The sequence below is a fragment of the Ochotona curzoniae genome, unplaced genomic scaffold (genome assembly GCF_017591425.1).
Source record: "Ochotona curzoniae isolate NIBS_2020 unplaced genomic scaffold, NIBS_Ocur_1.0 scaffold_2587, whole genome shotgun sequence".
NCBI lineage: Eukaryota > Metazoa > Chordata > Mammalia > Lagomorpha > Ochotonidae > Ochotona > Ochotona curzoniae.
In genome coordinates this window covers 4,728,985-4,744,105 of record NW_024467096.1, presented here as the reverse complement: position 1 = coordinate 4,744,105, position 15,121 = coordinate 4,728,985, and the positions used below count along the sequence as shown (strand labels likewise).

The 15,121-nt window shown below is 38.2% G+C and overlaps 1 protein-coding gene across 8 annotated transcripts in view; it reads left to right on the top strand.

The window, feature by feature from the left end:
* Window positions 1-15,121, top strand: part of LOC121171225 (zinc finger protein 148) — a 166,528-nt gene that overhangs the window by 89,471 nt on the left and 61,936 nt on the right. For all 8 annotated transcript variants that reach the window (XM_041002837.1, XM_041002835.1, XM_041002834.1 and 5 more), the window contains one exon: window positions 12,396-12,521. In XM_041002837.1, the coding sequence (XP_040858771.1) occupies window positions 12,396-12,521 (126 nt within the window). The remainder of the gene's footprint in view (window positions 1-12,395; window positions 12,522-15,121) is intronic.

The following is a 15,121-nucleotide window of genomic DNA, read 5'->3' as shown; positions in this document are numbered from 1 at the left end:
AAGTTGATTTAAGTGCAAAACTTTTTGTAGTCCTTGCATAATTTTTCATAATAACCATTTTTCATGAGCTCCTTGAAAATAGCTTATGGTATTCATATAGAAAAGTGCGCTAATTCTTATATAAGTATCTTTGAAGTTTTTCCTTATTTAAAGAGAAAGAAAACCTGCATTTGCTGGTTCGCTCTCTGCCTGGCTGTAGCAACTGGGACTGGGCCAGAACAAGCTCAGAACTGAACCTAGATCCCCCTGCTTGGTGTGAGGAAGCCCACCTGCTAGGGCATGCATTACAAAAACACTGGAGTATGGAGCAGAGCTGGGACTCACCCGGTCAAATTGGAGTTGACTGCACCAAATACCCAGCAACAGCCAGAACTGAGCCAGTCTGAATCAAATATCCACCGCTGAATATACATCTTGCAAGTTTACTGTAACCTTAAATGTTTTTACCAGTGTTAGACTTTTACATGACTTTGAGTTTTGTGTACACCAAATTGTATTTGCTGTGTGTTGTAGTGTCTGGCCTTCTTGCTTATATTTGTGAGATGTTTTCTTGTTAATGTATGTAGTCGCAGTATGGTATTGTTTGTGTGCAGTCAGTTGTGTGACATCCATTGTCACACAGGAGGCCTTTATTTATTTTTTTGTATTTTTTTTCTTTTTTAATTTATTTTTCATTTTTATTTTTTGTTATTTTAATTAGGAGGCCTTTATTTAGATTCATGGTAATTGTTGGCTGTTATGGCAAGTGCTGCTGTGAATATCCTTAGATGTGTTTTAGGAGTGCTTGTAACAACTGTTAGACTACAAAGGATCTTTAAAAAGAAAGATGGAAAACGTGACACTGAATTTTCTATGAACTTTTGAAGTTTCTTTGTATACACAGGATTGAACTTGCTGGGTATACATATGCTCAATTTCTGTACTTGTTATCCAGAGGCTTTCTAGTTAATTTTGCCATTTCATAATTGTTCCAAGTGCTTGTAAGATTTGGTAAAATACCAGATTTTAATTTTAGCCATTTTGATGGCTGTTTAGTGAAATTGCATTGTAATTTTAGGTTTACTTTTCCTGATAGGAAATTATTTTTTTCATATTTGGTAACAATTTAAGGTTTTTTTTTTTTTAGTTATTCCCATTTTCCTATTGTTTTCTTTTAGAGATTGCAGTTCGTTATATGTTTGTTGGATATGTGCATTACAGTTGTCACTTGGCCATGCAGGCTCACCTCTTTGTTCTTTCCAGAAATAGGAGTTAATAAGGTTCAGTTTTTAACTCTTACCTTTTGAGGGTTGTGAGTGTTTTGCTTGTCCCATTTAAGAAGTATTTGACTGTCCAAGCATACTGAAGATATTACAAAAAAGTAACTTCCCGAAACCTTATGGTTTTCCACTCTCATTTAGGTTGGTAGTCCATTTGGAATTGATTTTTATTGGTGATATGAAGGGAGAAATTAACATTTATTTGATCACCTATATATTATTATTTAAATATTTGTATATCTTCATTTGAAAGGTAGATTTTACAGAGAGAAGGAGAGACAGAGACAGAGGTCTTCCATCCACTATTTCACTCCCCAAATGGCAGCAACAGCCAGAACTGAGCCAATCTGAAGCCAGGAGCTCGGAGTTTCTTCTGGTCTCCTACACAGGTGCAGTAAGTCATCCTCCTCTGCTTTTCCAGGCTATAAGCAGAAAGCTGGAATGAAAATGAAAGAACTGGGACTCGAAGTGGCACCAATAGGGGATGCTGGTGCTTACAAGTTTAAAATTAGTTTGCTCCACCAATGCATTGGCACCTGTGTGTTGTTTTTTAAAATAAAGATTTAATTGGATGCCAGAGTGAAAGAAAGTGACAAATTTTCCGTCTGCTGATTCACTTCCCAGATGGACTCAACAGCAACCAGGTTAAAACCAGGAGCCAGAAACTCCATCCACATCTACCTTGTAGGAGGCAAGAGCCCAAGCTCTTGGGCCACCATCTTGCTGCCTTCCCAAGTGCGTTAGCATTAAGCTGGATTGGAAGCCAAGCAGCCAGAACTTGAACTGGCACTCCAGTATGGTTGATGGCAGCTTAACTCATTGCGCTACAGTACTTCCTAACCCCTGTTTTTTAGACAGTGATCCATAGAGGTTTTCTTTCAGTTTCACTTTGCTGGCTGAATGTTTAATTAGGGTGTTTTTGTTTTCTTAAGATTTACTTTATTTTTATTTTAAAAGCAGAGGTAGAAGGGGAGACACCCAGAGAAGGTATTCGATCTGCTGGTTCAGTCCCTAAATGACTGTAACATCCAGAGCTGAACTGATGTGAACTCAGGAGCCTGCAGCTTCTTTTGGTTCTTGCACATTGCTACAGGGAGGGGTCCAAGGACTTGGGCCATTCTCTGTTGTTTTTACAGGCCATAAGCAGGGAGTTGGATCAGAAGTGGAGCAGCTGGAACTCAAACTGGCTTCGGTATGGAATGCCGCCGTTGGAAGCTTAGTTTACTGTGCCGGGGCACTTCCCCTTGGGATAGTTTTTGGAGCAGTTTGTATTTCAAGATGACGTTAGATACATTTTTGCTTTTTAGTAATATTCATATTAAGCAAATCAAGATCTTTTTAAGGATAAAGTAATACATGTTGAAAATACAAGACTTTCAACTATACAGAAGGTAACACATTATTAACAAATTTATTTTAGAATACCTTAACATTTTAATGTTTTCCTTTTAAACTTTCCTGCGTAGGCATTTGTATGTTTGTATAAAATTTCCTTCATTTTCTTGTGTGTTTGTAAATGTATTAATGCCCTTATTTGCATGTGTCACTTCTCTTTAAACTGAGAGTCTTGCTCTGTCATATTAATAAAAAGTTAGCTTTCTAATGATCAAATAATGCCCACATAGCTATATGGTATGTATGTATATAGCTATATTATCTCACAGTGTATTGCTGAATATGAAATGGTTACCTGTTTTTATTATCAGAAGTAGTATGGCACATTGTGCATTCTTGCCATGTGAGCTTGATGCTGCTGGCCATGTTGTAGTCTTTAAGAGGTGTAATCAGTTTTGTTTTCATGTAGCACCGTGTGAGAATTCTAACTAAATGTCTTTATAATAGTTAGAGGAGTCAGAACTGTTTCTAAATTCATATGTGGTATTGAGGGGAGACAAAGAAAAACTGCATTTGGATTGGGTCTTGCTAGAGAAAATAATATCTTCAGTCAGAAGACTGGGATAATATTTGTATGGTCGGGACTTTGGGAAGGGTATCTAATGTGAAAGGAAAGACTACTTTTTACCATCTTGGGTTTCAGATGCCAAGATGTTTTAGTGGAGCTCTGTGTGTCCTAGCAGTTACACAGTTGCAGTTTATGTCAGTGACTAATAACCATCTGTGTTTATGCAGTACTTCATGGTTTTCATGGTGGGCTACGTGGGATCTCATTTGATATTGTGATATAAGATGGCCAATTAACAGATAAGAAAGTGCGTATAATCATGGGTAGTGTCAAGAAATTGCTGTATATTGCTGTGAATTGTAGGTTTAATGCTTTAGTTGTATAATCTCATTTAACTCTACAGAAATCCTAAGAGGATTTTTCCCTCCATTTTACAGGTAAACCGATTTTAAGTAGATATATTTCAGTTGTTCAATTTCACATTGATAAAATTACTATCTGGAATTAGATTTTATTTGATCTGCCAACCTGTGTTTTTCCTGTCATCTTTATTAACCTTTGTAAGTTTACTCAGCTAGTATTTGGAAGAGATGGCATGGAAGTTAACATCTTGGGGCCGGTCATGTGGTACTGTGGGTTCGGCCATCATGGTGGCATTCCAAAGGAGCTTTGGTTTCAGTCCCAACTGCTCCATTTAGAATCCAGCTGTCTGCTAATGCTGCCTGGAATGGCAGTGGAAGATGATGCAAGTAATTTGGTTATGGAGTTCTCCAGCTTGTGGCTTCACTTTGTCCTGTTCCCAGCTGTTATAACCGTTTTGGGAAATGAACCAGCAGATGAAAGATTTCTGTTTCTCTCTCACTGTGTAACTCTACCTTTCAAGTAAATAAATAAATAAATAAATAAATTGAAGTCCTCTAATGCATTATACCTAAATATTGTAGAAATTTGTCTGCTTTGTTACTTCTCAGCTCACATTTTCTTTCCCTGTGGAACCTATTCCATTGGGCATTCTGGCAGTACTGTAGTTGCTATATGAAGAAAAAGCAATAGCTTATGTAAAAACATTTCGAACAAATATGAATAATGGAGATTTATAAAGAAGCAATTATAATAGTGGAAATAGCATTGACCAGGGGTATCAGATCTTGGTTTCAGTCCTAGTGTGTTTTGTTTTAATTAGAGAAAGAGAAAGTGGGAAATCTTCTGTCTGCTGGTTGTTTAGACGTCTTATAGGTGGAGTTGGGCCCAGCCAAAGTCAGGAGCCCAGGACTTTTTCCAAGTCTCCACGTGAGCGACAGGGTATAAATACTTTTCATCATTGCTCTTTTATACCCTTGGTACTTTTGATGAATGCTGGTCAGTTATTTTGTAGCATTGTCTTTCAGTTTGAGTTTGTTTGATGTTTTCCTAGTTGTGCTGAAGGGCTATATACTGGCAGTCATAGGTAAGTGGCTATTGCATCCCTCTCACTGTATCCTGTCTGTGGGTCATACTGTGAATGTGACTTCTGATAGTCACTTTGATGCTTCTCTGAGGAAGTGCTTACCAGGTTTCCTTGCTGTGATTAGGATGTTTTCCTTTGTAACAAGCACATATTTTGTAATAGGTACTTCCAGATTGTCCTGTTTTAGATTGTTGGCCACTAATTTTAACTTTTGTTGGTATAGGTATTTCCTGCAAATCAGTGTATGTTTTAACAAGTTCATAGGAAATGGAATTGAAAGATTGTGCCTCTCTTTCAAATTTTTTATTCAAATATTTTACATTCCGTGCATATAAGGGACCTTCAAATAGTTCTTAGGAATTCATGTTGTGAGAAAATTACGTATAGATCAAAAACCTGTTTAAACCAAAATAAACTTACCTTTTAATCCCATTTTCCATGAACCTTTTGCAAGGAAGTAACCTTGCAACCCTCATAATTGTTATTGTGGTGTTCACCTGATTGTGATTTTGCCTTTCCTTGTTCTGTTTATCATTGCTGTCCCTTTCCCTCAATTATTTCATTGATATTTCAGTGTCTTTCAGTATGGATACTCATTTTATTCTGTGAGCTGTGATCCAGTACTGTCATTGCTAGTATTATGCCAACATTGGCCATCGAAAGCTCTTTATGGCTGTCTCTTGGGGAGTTTTTAAAAAATATTTGATGAAGCCAGCATGGTGGTACTTTTTGCCAATCCTCCACCCTGTGACACCAGCATCCTTGTTTCACAGCTACTCCACCTGGGAGAAGAGTTCTCTGATTATGGCCTGGGAAAGCAGTGGAGGATTGCCAGTGGCCTTAGGACCCTGCATCCATGTGGGAGACACGGAAGCAGCTCTTGGCTCCCAGCTTCAGTTCAGTTCAGTTGTGGCCATTTGTGAAGTGAACCAGTGGATGAAAGACCTTCTGTCTCTGTCTCTCCTCTCTGTAAAATCTGCCTTCCCAATAAAAATGAATTTATTTTTTTAAGAATAAATTTATTTGAAAAGCACAGAGAGAGAGGTATTTTTCATCCACTGGTTCTTTCTCCAGTTGAATGAAACAACCAGTTCTGGCTGGGCCAGACCAAAGCCAGAAACTAGGAATTTATTTCTGATTTCACAGTTGGGCCATTTTCTGCTACCCTCCTGGGCACATTAACAGCAGGCTGTATTGGAAATGGAGCAGCTGGTACTTGAACTTCCACTTTTATGTTTGCTGCTGATGTCCCAACAAACTGTGCCACAATAATGCTTGCTCTTGTGGTCTTCTTGACATGAGCCCATGTTTTGAGCGCTTTAGCTTCTGGTCCCCTAGTTTGTAAGGTTGTATTTTCCCTGCCATAGATATAACCGGTTCCTAAGAAGCCTTGTGTTTTATTTGGATATTCATATTTACCAAAAGACTCTGTGCCAGGTGTGATTGGTGTTTCATCACACCAAGCTAGGAAAGGCAGTGTTTCCTAACCACCTATGCACACAATACTTGTACTGATTTCTCTATTTTGATGTGAACCAGGCATCCCTATTAAAGTTGTTTGAGTGGAAAAGAAGGCGGCAATGCAGCTTGCAGTTAAGATATATCTAGAATTTAGAACCGCCCATTGTAAAACTAGAAGGGAAATCATTGGGAGGAAGTCTCAGAGCCTATGGAACTGTATCATTAAAAAAGAAAAAAACTAGGTATCTGGAATCTAAATTTGTGGAACCTTTGTTCTGGCAAGGTCCATTTGCATATTTATGACATAATTTGTGAGCCATACAAAATTACCAACTTAAAAATTAGTCTGCTGAAGATTTATTGAATTTTGAGTGCTGCTTGTAGTTGCTTTGCCAGGGATAGAGCATGTGATTTCACAGGCCTTGTATGCCATGTGGGCCAGACATTCCACACCCTGTTCTAGACGAACAGTTCTTAAACATTTGACCTTTGGACCCTTTTATACCCTTAATAAATATTGAGAATCAAAATAGAAACATAAACAAATAATAAATAAGTAAATAAATAAATAAATATTAAAGCTTATTTGAAAGGCAAGTGGAGGTAAATAAGGTACTTCTTCCATGTGCTCATTGACTCCCAAGCAGCCTGCAACAGCTGGGGTTCATCCAGTACAAAGCTGAACTCAGTCCAGCTCTCGTATGTGGGTGGCAGGGACCCAAATACTCGGAGGCGTCACCTGTTGCCTCCCAGGGTATGTGTTAGCATGAAACTGCAATCTGTAGAACTTGGACCTGGTCCTCTGAGCCATTGTGCCAAATGTACCTGTCCTTAGAAGTTTCAACTTTAGTTAGTTACAAAAATTAATATATACTTTATTGGAAATTAAAATTGGGAAATTTGAGGTTTTATTTATCTGTGAATAACATTAAAATTTGTGCATGTTAGTATGTAATATTTTAAATGACAAAACAATCCTATTTTCTAAAATAAGATTTAGTGAAAAGAGGATTTGTGCAAATCTTGCCTGGGTTGATATGGGAACAAGGTGGTCACCTATACTAAGGAATGCAGTCTATGATGACATTATTAGCTTCTTTTAAAATGCCACAGCATACTCATGAGAGAAAAGTTAAGCAGAATAGATAAATAGCACAAAGGTTTTAGTCTCGTGAACTGTGAAAGAATTCCCACACTTTGTTGGCCACTAATGTGGATGTATTCGAAGTGTGGCAAAGGTACTGCAATTGCTGGAAGGATAAATTCAGCAGAACTGCCATGAAGAAAGAGAGGGAGCTATGATCATGTGATGCAAAGAAGTTGGAAGGATGGGGTTATTAAGTAGTAAGATCAGTTGATTTGATCACTCCTTTTACTCCATTATCTAAACTTTGCAATGCTAGTGTAGTAACCAAAATTTGTAGTAATAAACCAATTGGGACAGTGATTAGGATTTGAATGGTGGATCCTTCTGCATATTTGCAACCGAAGAACAGTTTTTGACTGTCTCCCCTGATGATTGTTATCTTCTTTGAGAATTTTGTATGGAATTATGAGGCAAGTAAAGGGAGTAATTACAACTTTGGATTCACAGAGACCTGCTCAGTAGTGTACTGCCTTACCTGCCTGCGTTGTTCTTTGGCTCTGAGCTTGGAATGTAAAATCTTGTTGTCTAGTTAAATTTAACTGTTTTTTACAAAAACTATCTTGGTAGTATTCTCTGCTTCTTAAGTTTCCCTTTTTCTGTACTCCAGGAATACCTTCAAATAACACCAACTTTGTTTTGTGCTGTGTCTTTTGTGTATAAACACTTGTAATACTTGTGGTCACCATGATTGAGCCGGAGTGTTTGCTTGGTAACATTTTGGAACAAGTTCTCTCTGTGGTTACACACACCCTTTCCCAATGGCTGTGTACTACTTTCACTCTCAGAAACACTGTTTCTCTAGCAAAATTTTGGTCCACAAGAATTTATTTTCTAGGTGAAATTTGAATATGCTTGTAGAAAGAAGTCAGTACCTGTTAGAATCAGGAAGACCATTTCATTTATTTTTAAATTTTTAAAGTTTTTGATTGATTGAAAGTTTGAATGAGAGTAAAAGATTAATCTTCATTTGCTGGTTCACTCCCGGGTGAAGCTGAGAGCTGTGCCCGGGTAAAGCTGAGAGCCAGGAACTCTGTGTCTCCCAGATGCGTGGCTGGATCCCAAGTAGTTGGGCCATTGTTTGCTGCCTCTCAGGTACTTCAGTAGCTGGAAATGGAAATGAAAGTAGAACAGCTGCTGCTTCCTCACAAGCACTCTTGTAAGGATGTGAATACTAAGTGCAGCATCTAACCTGTGGTGTCTCACTGCCTGTCTCTCAGACTTTTTGTGGGAGGGAGTGAAGCAGCAGTGGCTTGGTGAGTGGTGGAAGTGGGGTCTTTAGTGCATGATACAGGGGAAAGCAGAAAAAATACCTTCTTGTTACTCAGATGGGATGCAAGGGAAAGTGAGAAGACCACAACCCAAAGTTGAAATGGATGGGAACACATGGCTCCTGAGAGTCCTACTCTTGCCAATAACCTAGGTCTTTTCTGTAAAGTAGATTGTAAGGAATCTTGAAAGCTGAGCTGGGGCGTTTCACATTGATACCTCAGAGTGCTGCTGAGGATTGCTCAGTCTGGAAATGACGTGAAAACATTTGGTATTAATTTACTTGTGGAAGAATATATTGGGACATCATGGTATCTTGAATCAGTAAAGTTGGTAAACTTAATTGGAGTGAAATGGTTATCACTGGCTGTGGATATAGGATGTTGAAAATGAAGACGAATGTGATCACAAGGAATTAACTTTATGTTCAGGAGGTAGGGATAGAGATAGACTAAAATTTACAAACCAAGTGAAGTGTTATTGACAGATTATCTGTTATTATTGTTTTAGTTGCTTATATATTTGTTCTGTCATATGCTAACATTACTGAGTCTTCAAGAAAGAAGTTGGCAAGTTTATCAGCTCTTATTAAGTCCCTTATTTTGTCCACAGTTACTTGAAATCTTCATTTCTCCATTTGAATCCCTGCCCCCTATCTTCTATTTATTGGGTGACCTGTGCTATCTTGAATTACTAGTTTCTTTCTTTTGCCCCATAGTGCATCAAAATTCCCTTATCTTTATTTTCAGAGCTTTGAAAAAGAGACTTCATATGTGGAAAATATCCTCAGTATCTAGATTGGTGTTTGTGCTTATTAGGGTCTCAGTAAGTGTTTATACTGTTTTAACATGATTGAATAAATGAATGTGTGAAAGGACTTATGGGAAATGCCATTGAAAATGTCAAAATAACATATAAGTACATGAAATAATTAAAAATAAGTTTAGTTTGGGGCCAGAAATGAAGTAAAGGGACTCATCCTGTGCCCGAGCATCAGGAGGACAATTTTTTGGACTGAAAGGTCTCTTTATGTGTAAGATTGGGAGAATAAAGAGGGAGGACTATTTTAGAACTAGCAGTGAAGAGCTGGTGAGGACAGTGGCTCAGGGTGAAGCAGCATGACACCGCAGAACAGAACTCTGTTTCTGCATCTTGGGGAACCTCCAGTCACGCGCCAGACAAGGCCCTCAAGAGGCTAGACTTGGAATTAAGCAAGTTTATAGCAGGGGGAAATGTTGAGATGATAGTTGTGTGTGACCTGTGAATGAAGTTGTAAATAACCAAACAGCCCTAGGCAGAAAAAAAGTTCTTCACCTCTGATTTAGAAAATAGAAAGGAGATAGGAGTCACAGTGAATGGCTTCTGTCCTTTGACATAAGGGAGTCTAGAGGGAAGGTTAGAGGAGTGAGGGTCTTAAGGATTTTAGGAGGTGACATTCTGGATTTAGTTAAATCTGATGAAGGAATTGATAGGGATAGAGAAAACACTTCTGACCGGATGAATTGGAACAGCAGCATTTGAAATCCAGGCCCTGGAAGAGGCAGGAAAATGCCTCTTGGTGAGGGCTTGGGTGAAAAGATATCACTGAAAGTATGGGAGGAGATTTTATTTACTTACTTTTTAATAAGGCTATTTTTTTTAATGCTCTAATGGATGTATTTTCAAAATCCAACAACCCAGGCTTTATAAAACATCACCCTACTTTTATTAACTATGTTTTGTTTTGGTTGATAGCAAAAGCAAGTCTGTGAATTTGTGTTCTTTTAAAGGGATTTCTCAGGAAAAGGGTAGGCAGCTTCAGGGTGCATTCTCTCTGGCCATACTTAAGGAGTCTTCTTGTTTTGGTAGATTCTTGTCATCTTCTCTGGGCTGCAGGCAGCTTGAGATTTTCCAGATATTCTGCAACTCCTTTCCAGCCATCTTATCATTATCATACCCATCTCTGTGTTTTTGGGTTTTCCAGCTCTTTTCTGAGCACCTTCGGCTGCGCCACATTTACTTCCTAAATAGTATGGAGAGGAGTTAATTTCATGTGTGAATGATAAAGCTATTGGGGCATTCACTATCACTTGTAGGTCTGTGCTTGTGTTTTCATGATGTTAATTTATGCCTTATGTTAAGGTGGTAGTACAAATATGATTACTTTCCATTCAGGTGGAAACAACTAAAAGATTTAGATATGTGTCTTGTCTTTTTTTTTTTTTTTTAACTATTCTAAAGACTCCTCTTTGGTTTTGTGAATAGCTGCTAGTTGCAGAGTTTACTTAGGAATCTCTCTTTTGCTCTACCTGACAACTCTGCTGAAAAGAATTCCTCTGTTTCTTGCTGTTGCTCATTATGTCTCCATGGGTTTGATTTTTCCTGTAGTTTATAGGCTGCCAGAAATGTTGGAACTACTTTTTGGTGCCCTTTCGGCACAGTACAGAGCAATCCCATTGTGCTGCTTACATTGAAGCATATTATTTCTCTTCAGTCTCATAACCAGGTCCAAATGTGGAGTGGAGGTTCAGTAAACATCCCTTCCACAGTGGTGGTGAGATGAATTCCAAAGCTTTGTTGGTAGTGATTTTACTGTTCTAATTTATGTTCTAAATAGTTGATGCCCAAAAAAGCCAGAAGAATGGTCACTGGACTATTCCGTCACCTGTTGGGATTATCTGCGAACTTGTCATTTGTGTTACGTGTGCTCACCTTCTTGTTTTGTGATTCTGATACACTGCTGTATGTCAGGAATTCCTGCGAGCTCCTGCTTTACAGTGTCAATCTGAAGCCCCTGGCTTGTGTTATATGTCCCCTTTCTATACAGCTGTTCATCTTTCAGCTTCATGTGTGCATCTAGAGATAGTCATAATCTTTTTGCACCATGTTTTTCATTGTATTTTTGAAAATGTAGCTATTTTCAGAGTGTACTTCTCAAATTATTCTGAAGGATTTTTGCTGAATTTCATAGTCTATTTGCATGAAAGTTTCTTTTAAGATCCTTTTGTTTTCATCTTGAAGATGGCTGGGAAATGTAGCATGAAGAGAGCATGACCAAGTACCAGCAAATCGGATGAGAATTGACGGTGCCAAAATGATCTTAGAATGTTGGGGCATGTGGTTTTAGGGCAAGCAGCTCTGTGGGAACAAAGATCTAAAGAGTGGATAATGTTGTTGCAACCTTAATCTCTTTTTAAATGCATTCACTATGTTTTATAAAAGTAGAATTGTATTTTACAGAGCAGAGCAGTGGCCTAAAACTATTTGCATCTCTAGAATCAGAGCTTTGGTGACGGTTTCTTATAGAGGATAGGGACATACTGGCTCTGATCTTGCCAGAAATGTGGAGCATCAAAATAATTCTCTCTCTGTTCATCTTACCTGCTTCTCTCAGGTTATGCAACACTGCAGCCTTCACTCTTACTACCTCCTTTGCTATCAAAGATAAAGATAATCATCTTTTAGTACTTTGTGCCATTGATGTAATGTTTTATAAAGACAGATAAAAGCCATGAAGATACCAGAATGATCTGTCTGTCCCCTAAGATTTATATTGATTTTTGGATCCTATCATGTGTGTTTATAAATGCAGCATCTGTTCTTTGACTGTGGGGATGAAATGGATGTTACTATGTCCTGACTTCTGCTGCTTTTTCTGCTAGTTCTTAAGACTATCTTTCCTCTAGAAATCTTCACTCTTTCCTCCAACTTGATTTTCTAAAACTTCTTCATTTCTCTCTGTTTACTCACTCTTGAGTTTTATTTCTCAATTGCGTGTTAATGAATTCTGTAGCACTTGATTTGGTTGGCACATATGGTTGGTCATTCTAGGAGTGTCAGTGTGCAGACTTAGCAAAGGATTAAACGTACAATGGCTTTGTGTCACAATGGACTTTTTAATTCATTTCTAAAATTGGCTTTTTTTTTAAACAGATAAGTGTAAAGCAGGAAATTACTTTTCCTGATGTATCTGAGCAACTGATGAGAGACAAAAAACAAATCAGAGAGCCAGTAGACTTACAGAAAAAGAAGAAGCGGAAGCAACGTTCTCCTGCAAAAGTAAGAGAATCTGTTAAGGTGGTGGTCGCTACCCTCTTCACCCCAAACTGTCAATGTATTCTGTGGGCAGGAAGCTGTCTTTACCTCAGGGGCACACAGTCACGGCTCGAGTGGCTTAGAGAGTCGGCGCGTCTCACTGGCTTCACCAGGCGGGAGGAGAGGGGTGCATGCCTGCATGGAGGTGGTGGGCCTTTGCCTTCCGTTTGTCTACTTTCTGTACCATGCCCCTGTTTGCTAAAGCAAACTTCTCCCATGTCTTTCTTTTCTCTAAAAACTAACAGATGAAATGTATAGTGCCTAGTTTCTCATTCATAGTGGCTTTACTTATTTTAGTACTAAGGTTCCAGAAAATTTTTATACCAGTTCATCAAGAAAAGGTACAGGACATCATTAATAGAATGTGAGCTCCACGAGGGCAGGAACTCGACTTCCTTCACAACTGTCCCAAGAACTTGGAGTAGGAGGCATAATGAGTTCTTCACAGGTATGCTGTGGATGGAGAGACGGATTTGTAAATAAGGAACAGACACATGACATATTGTTAGGCGGCTCCTCCTCTCCCTCTCTGCCTTCAGTATATATACTTGATTATAAGTAGCATTTTTGGTGTTTTTTTTTTTTTTAATTCTTATTTTTCATTTTTTTCTTCCTCTAAGTAGTGTAAAAGTATTTTAGAAGATTATAACATGATTTTTTGATCATTAATGTTTTGTGATTCGAAGCAATTATTATTTATAAATTTTCTGTTACTTGTGGATTTAGTGGTATGCTGGAGTGACTTTTACTGGCTTGTAAGAGCTGATGGCTGATTTTTGGGGGGAATTGTGTAAGCTAGTTGCTAATACTTGTAGTGACTTGGAATTGGCCAGAATGGGAATATTGACACCCTAGAAATGAGCAAATGATTCTCAGTCCGCTGATTTCTTAACTGGTTGTTAAGATTTTACCAGTTTACCACTGGTAAGCTTACCAGCTCTCCACTGCTTTGCTTAGGATAGCCATTGGTGACTAATGGAGACTGGAATAATACAGTAACATTGTTAGAGGTAAATACTTTGATTTTCTGCCATGTTCTGTTTTAATGTATGCACAGGTACATATAGATTTAATTTCCTCTTTTGTAGCAATGTGTGTGGGCCATTTTAAAATTATTACTGGTTCCGATACATATTTATTAGCATAATGTGATCACATTATGTCTGATGTTGTTATTTTGATGTAAAGTTGTATACTTTTTGTCTTCCTTCTACCCTTAAAATATCATTGTACATTATTGAATCAGAGAGTGAAGTTTTAGAGTTTTCTTGATATGTTTGTTACCCCTTCCAGAAATCTGCACCAGCTACATTCCACCTGCTGGTAGCCTCAGGTGTGTCTATGTTGTCTCTTACATTTTAATTTTATTTATATTTTAAAATTTAAAATTTTATGTTTGAGAGGGACGGAGGAAGAAATAGGAAGCGCGTGAGAGAGAAAGAGAAGAATGAATAAATGAAAGAACAGAAGCAGCCAGATCTTCCAGAAGCCCACAAATGTCAGGGACGAGAACAGGTCAAAACCAGGAACTGGGGACCTGCTCTGATGATCTGTGTGGGTGGCAAGGACCCCAGTATTTGAACCATCAGCTGTTGCCTCATAGGGTATGTGTTTGAAGGAAACTAGAATTGGGAGCAGAGCAGTCACTCCCAAGGGATGCAGGCATCCAAAATGGCCATGCACCAGATGGCAGTCCTGTAATGTTATGTCTATAAAACCTCCCATCTCTTCCTCTTTTCATCCTTCCCTCCTTTTTTTGGTGGGCTTTATATTTTCTCAGTGAGTTATGCAGTATGTTTTTGTCATTTCTGTTCTTTAATGCAAAAAGCGAGTTTCTTATATGTAGAATAATACCATGTTTTAAGAAAAAAAAACTACTTTCTAAAACTGTAGCACTGTGTGACTTGGACTTCACTGCTGATCTGTGGGGGAGTCACTTTCAAGTCTTTGAAAACAACACAATGTGTGTAAGTTCTGTGTTTGGGTTTTTTTCTTTGTTTATTTTGTTACCATGTTTTTCTACTGTATTCTTGATTTGTAATGTCTTGAAATTTTGATTTGTCATGTGGCCAAGTCTTGTCGTGGGATAGATTTGATACTTCTGAATCGACAAGGTATATATGTTGACATGTCTAATAAATAAGAGGATAAAAAGAGCTAAGAAATACTCTCTCGGTCAAGTAATTTCCTAAAACTGTGAAATTAGCTGTTTTATGAAAATATATTTTTTGGGTATTAGAATCTTATCCCTTTTAAATCTCAAATTTTCTTATAGTCATTTGTTGGAAATTGATTTTGCGTACATCTTCTTTTAAATAGAGTGCATTGGAACATCATGTGGCATTCTCTACGTAGCTTGTTTTTTTTCCTCTTGGAGATTTATTTATTTTTATTGGAACTGCGGGTGTTTTATAGAGAAGAGAGACAGAAAATCTTCTATCCACTGGTTCACTCCCCAAATACCCACAGCAGCTGGAGCTGAACTGATCCAAAGCCAGGAGCCAGAAGCTTCTTCCTAGTCTCCCACACAAGTACAGGGTCCCAAGGTCCTGGACCATCCTCTG